Source organism: Crocuta crocuta, unplaced genomic scaffold (genome assembly GCF_008692635.1).
Source record: "Crocuta crocuta isolate KB4526 unplaced genomic scaffold, BGI_CrCroc_1.0 scaffold113, whole genome shotgun sequence".
Classification (NCBI taxonomy): Eukaryota; Metazoa; Chordata; class Mammalia; order Carnivora; family Hyaenidae; genus Crocuta; species Crocuta crocuta.
Window position 1 is genome coordinate 5007580 of NW_027530368.1, and position 5306 is coordinate 5012885.

Sequence of the window (5306 nt, forward strand, 5' to 3'; positions counted from 1 at the left end):
TCAAAGGCTTTCAAAACTATGCTCAACAGAGAAGTGTCTTAGGAGCCACCAGGGAGAGCTGAGGAGTGAACTGTGGACATCCTCACTAACTTCAACCAGAGCAGCATCACATCTTGAGGATTTCTGCATAAAATTTCATTTAAAAGATAAATTATATATATGTATGTATATTTAAATTTGATAATCATTGCTCAAGATGATCTAATGAAAGCCCTAGGCAGAGGCTGATAAATACCTTTTTATATTCCTGGCCAATCCTGACAAGCCTTCCTAGTAGTTAAAATTTTTTAGTCTTTTTAAAAATGAAGTAACTGTTTCAGACGATGTCTTGAACCAATGTGTTTGACATGTCTTCCCAACAGGGAGTAAAAACAGCACACGTTTTGGTAGTAGAGACTTGGGTTTGAGTCTCAGCCCCACCACAGCTCAGGTACCCCATGTGCAAAGAGAATATTAATAGTAAGCACTTTATTGGGTTACTGTGAGAAATGAGACAATATAGTGTCTAGTTCCTGATAGCACCATCCCCAAATTGCATTCAAAGATTAAAAGTACAGAAAGGAATAAGCCCACAATAGCAAAAAGGAAGAGACCAGAATATATCCTGAAGGTCTAGGATGAAGGCTGAAGTCTGTCTGCCCTTCAGAAGTGTGTGTGGGTTGGGAGACAAGATCTCCGGGGAAATTAAAGGCAGAAGTAAGGCAGAAAGTGGGGAAACGTGTTCCTTTAATGGTCTCCTCCACAATGTATGAACACAGACTATAGATAACCAGAGTACAGATAACTCAGGCATAAAGATTCCAAGGCTCTTCTATAAAGGAGAAAGAGGAAAATCTATCAGGAAAAGCTAAGACTTTAGTATAGGTGGTGGCACCCCAGACAAAGCAATCTTCATTCTGACATTTGGGGAATCTGTTCCCTGTTAGCTCTTAACCCATTCACCCTGCATCATGGTCCCCAAACTCTGTGTCAAAGCACCTGGAGCACCACACCAAACTCAGGGAGGCATGTGGAATATTTTATATTTGAAAGAAACACAGCAACATCTTTGAGATACCATGTTACCTACTACTATTAAGTACCAGTTTGGACCTAACTACGAAATATTTCTTTAGGACCAGAGGTACCGTGAAACAAAAAATTACCGAGATTCTAAGGGTGCTGTGAAAAAGAGTTTGGGAATTTCTGCTCTAAAATGAAGCATGCCCCACCCATATCCAATTTAGTAATCATCAGTCTTTCTACTTAAAGGAAAGGCTTAGTAAAAATAAATCTATTTCCTCAATTAACACACACACACACGTTACTCATTCTTAAATATAAGCAGACAACCAAGGATCACCCAACATGAGGAGAATTTGGAGTCTTCGAGACTATTAAAAAGACAAACTAGCCCCAGAAGAAATACATTAATTCAGGGAAAAGAGAACTTAAAACACCCTAAAATTAACACATTCAGATATAGATCTCTGAAATTATTACATATATAAAACAACAGAATACTATGATAAAGGAAACAAAGAAAAGAGCTCTTTGAGATTAAAAACATGGTTGCTAAAATTAATAAGCCAAAAGAGAGGCTACTGAGAAAGTTAAGGAAATTTCCTAGAACATAACGCAAAAATGACCTAGAAATGAAAAAGAGAAGAGGTACAAGAAATCCAAAATCTGCTTAAGAGGAGTCCAAGAAAGAGAAAACAACAATAACAGGAAAAAGGAAATTATGGAAGGAAAATTTTCCAAACTAGTCTCCAGACTGTAAGAATCAACCAAGTACTGAGGCCATTAAAAAAGCCACACTTGAGCACATTCTAGTTAAATTCCAAAATACTGATGAAAAAATTCCAAAATTTCCAGAGGAAAAAAAAGGTCACCTATAGGGAAAAGAGAATTAGACCAGCATCATAGTTTCTCACCAACTCTGTAGGCTAGAAAATAATGAAGTAGTATCATAAGGGATATGAAGTTATTTTAGATTAGATTTCCATACTCAAAGGATGAATAAATTTACATTTAGATAAGCACAAATTTCCTCCTTCTGCACCCTTTCTGAGGAAAATACACGAGGATCCAGTTTTTTTAAATGGGTGAGGAAAAAAAAGATACAAGCTACAGAAAACAGTAGGTCCAATCCTAGAGATGGGATGAAAGTAAGTTCCAGGATAAGCACAGACCCAGAAAGCAGTGGATGCAGAATGGAACAGGAGGATGAAGGGACCCAGGAGGGGGGTCTTGGGCTTAGGGAGGACACCCTGCAAGTGTGTCCAGAAAGACAGGAAAACCTGAATATATACTGAAGGGATGTTATTCTTTTGTCAAGGGTGGTGGTGGGCAGTCAGAAAGTCTAGGAAAATTAAAAAAAAAAAATACAAAAAAGAAAACAGCTGTCACAAAGATACAAATGAAAACAGGGCCTGACTTTGAGAACTTGATGGAATGTAGAAAAAAGATTCCATGTAACTACAAGGTTAAAAAACTTCTCCAATAGAAAAACAAAGGGTTGTGACACTGGATCTAGGAAGTATGATTTATAATCGTAACATACTACTTGACTTTGTAGTGAACAATAAATACATTGTTAACAAACACTGATTACTAGGTTTCAAATTTTACCGTCTAGGCATAGCAAACAACCAAGATCTGGTTCCAGAGCAGCTGAGTTTCAATAGCCATGTTAATGTAAAAGTAAAACATGCAATTGTCATAAAGGTATGACTGAAATGAAAGGTGGGGTTGGTAGCCAAAGCTTTTCATGGAGTAGCTGGTTAAGGTGGGAGAGTGCATCAGACAACCACAGGGAGCATAATTAGTGCCAACACACAAATTTCTAAGTCTTAGTATTTTTTTACAGCCTTCATCCACGCTGGGCTGAATAGCCAGGCCTCTTCTGCTGATATAAAACATACTAAATTCTGGATGTACTTTCTTTTATTTGTAATTAATTAATTTTTTATTTTGAGAGAGAGAGAGAGAGACAGACCATGGTGACCGTGTGCACACAAGGGTCAGAGAGAATCCCAAGCAGGCTCCACATTTTCAGCTCAGAGCCCAACTTGAAGCTCTAACCCACAAAGCATGAAATCATGACCTGAGCTGAAATCAAGAGTTGGATGCTCAACCATCTAAGACATCCAAGCGCCCCTAAATTCTGCATGTATCTTCTAATAAAGGTTTGCTTTAAAGACCTTCCATTCTAGTCCACTCATGTAGTTCACGGCTTGGCAAACTTTTTCTCTAAAGGTCTGGGCAGCAAATATTTTCAGCTTCGTGGGCCAGACAGGCTCCAAGCAAATTTGTTGGCATCCCAATGGGCAATTGCCTGCTTGCCAGCATGAGCCTACCAAATCTCAGCTTCTCTACCATCTAGTGGGCTACAGCCATACCTCCGTCACTATTTGAATCTTAGTCTAGAGGAAAGATGGCTGTATTCAAAATGTGTTCCTTCCTTAGATGTTCTCAGTCTGAGAAGTGCTAATTGCTCCCTATAGCTTCTACTTCTATACAGTTTACCTTCAGTAGTTAATTCCTCTTTACTTATTAATAATGGTTATATTAAATTTTCCTTTTTCAAATTACTACATGGTTTCTCTTTTGAACAGATTCTGACATATATATTTTGATAACATTAAACATAAGTGGTCTAAATACTAATTAAAAGACAGAGATTATCCTAATGGATTAAAAAAAAAAGCTAGACCCAACTATATACTTTCTACAAGATACCTATTTTAAACATAAAGATACACGTAAAAAAAGAAAACATGGAAAAGATATACATTTTAAACACTCACCAAAAGATAGTAGTAGAAATATTACCAGGGATAGAGAGAGATATTTTGTAATGATAAAGGGGGTCGATTTATCTAGAAGACATAATATTTATGGAGTGCTTCAATACCAGGCACTGTGCATTATATGACTCTAATATTTGTGAAACCCTAAAAAGTAAGTATTGGGGTGCCTGGATGGCTCAGTTGGTTAAGTGTCCAACTGTTGGTTTGGGCTCAGGTCATGATCTCATGGTTCATGAGCTGGAGCCGTACCTGGGGCTCTGTTCTGACAGCACTGAGCCTGCTTGGGATTCTCTCTCTCCCTCTCTCTGTTGCCCTCCCATCCCCGCTTGCTCACTCTCTATAAATAAATAAAGTTTAAAAAAGGGCAAATATTAATATCTCCATTTTACTTATGAGGAAAAAAGGCTGTTAAGCACAGAATCCAAACTAGAACTCAGAATCTGAGCTCTTTATACTATAATGACTCTCCAAGAAAGTAACTGAACAATTTGACAGGGTCGGGGTGGGTGGTGTTCATTTCTGTAAATAAATACAATCATTCATACACAAAACTATATGGAAGATTTTTAGATAAACTATTAACAGAGGCTATCCATGATGCTTTTATTTCACAATAAATATGTTACACTTGTGTAGCAAAGTGTTTGAATTTTTTTAGGTTTCATTTAAAACACTGCATTTATGTTATCCTACTGATGATCTTTAAAAAAAAAGCAATTAGATTGCTTTATGTGGAAACGTATTCTACGCATGAATACGTTCTAATTTTTCTAATTCACAAGTAAACATCCTGTTTCTCGCCTCTTTGAAAAAAAGGTTAAGCAAGCTGCAGCACGTGCCTTACACAAATCCACGGTCAAGGTTTAAGTACTAGAGGCTTGGACTTTGCTCTTAATAAGGAACAGATGTACACTATTGATAAATTTCACCTTTACAGTTAAAGAGAACTCTCCTGTGTGTAATCACTTCCCTTTACACTGGTGGACGTGCCCCTTAAGGTAACCGGATGCAAAACAACTTCTCCTGCCACCCACTCAGAGAGGAGGACAAAGGTGTGTTACGGAAGGCCAGCCAGCCGTTGGAGCCTAAGGTTTAATGAGGCGCGAGCTCCGGCTTGGCGTTTGCCAGTCTCCTCTTGGGGCTGTAGCGCCACTCGGGCAGCGTCTGTGGTTTATAATCCAGAACACCAGGCGTCTCCCGAGGCGCTCCCCATCCGCCCCGCATCAGGCTGGCTACAGCGTTTCCCGGTCAAGGGCACGTCCGCTCCTCACCGGCTGGGGAGAGCCGCACCCCCAAGCGCACCCGGCGCCGGGCTTGTCCCCAGGCGGGGCCCTGGAGCTGCCCAACAGGTGCTGGCGCGTCCCTCCACGTACCTGCGCGGGGTGTTGAGGAGTCGCTGCTGCTCGTCCCCCTCCTCCTCTTCCTCGTCTGTCTCGGAGTCGGGGTGACAGTAGCAGAAGGCCCCACTGCTCCTCTTGCGCTTGCGGCTGCCCGGGCAGTAACAGAAGCCCT

General features: G+C 40.1%; 1 protein-coding gene across 1 annotated transcript in view; it reads right to left on the minus strand.

Annotated features, from left to right (window-relative positions):
• GMCL1 (germ cell-less 1, spermatogenesis associated) overlaps positions 1-5306 on the minus strand; it is a 40247-nt gene that overhangs the window by 34339 nt on the left and 602 nt on the right. Inside the window, exon 2 of the mRNA XM_077766357.1 lies at positions 5168-5294. Coding sequence (XP_077622483.1) covers positions 5168-5294 — 127 coding nt within the window. The remainder of the gene's footprint in view (positions 1-5167; positions 5295-5306) is intronic.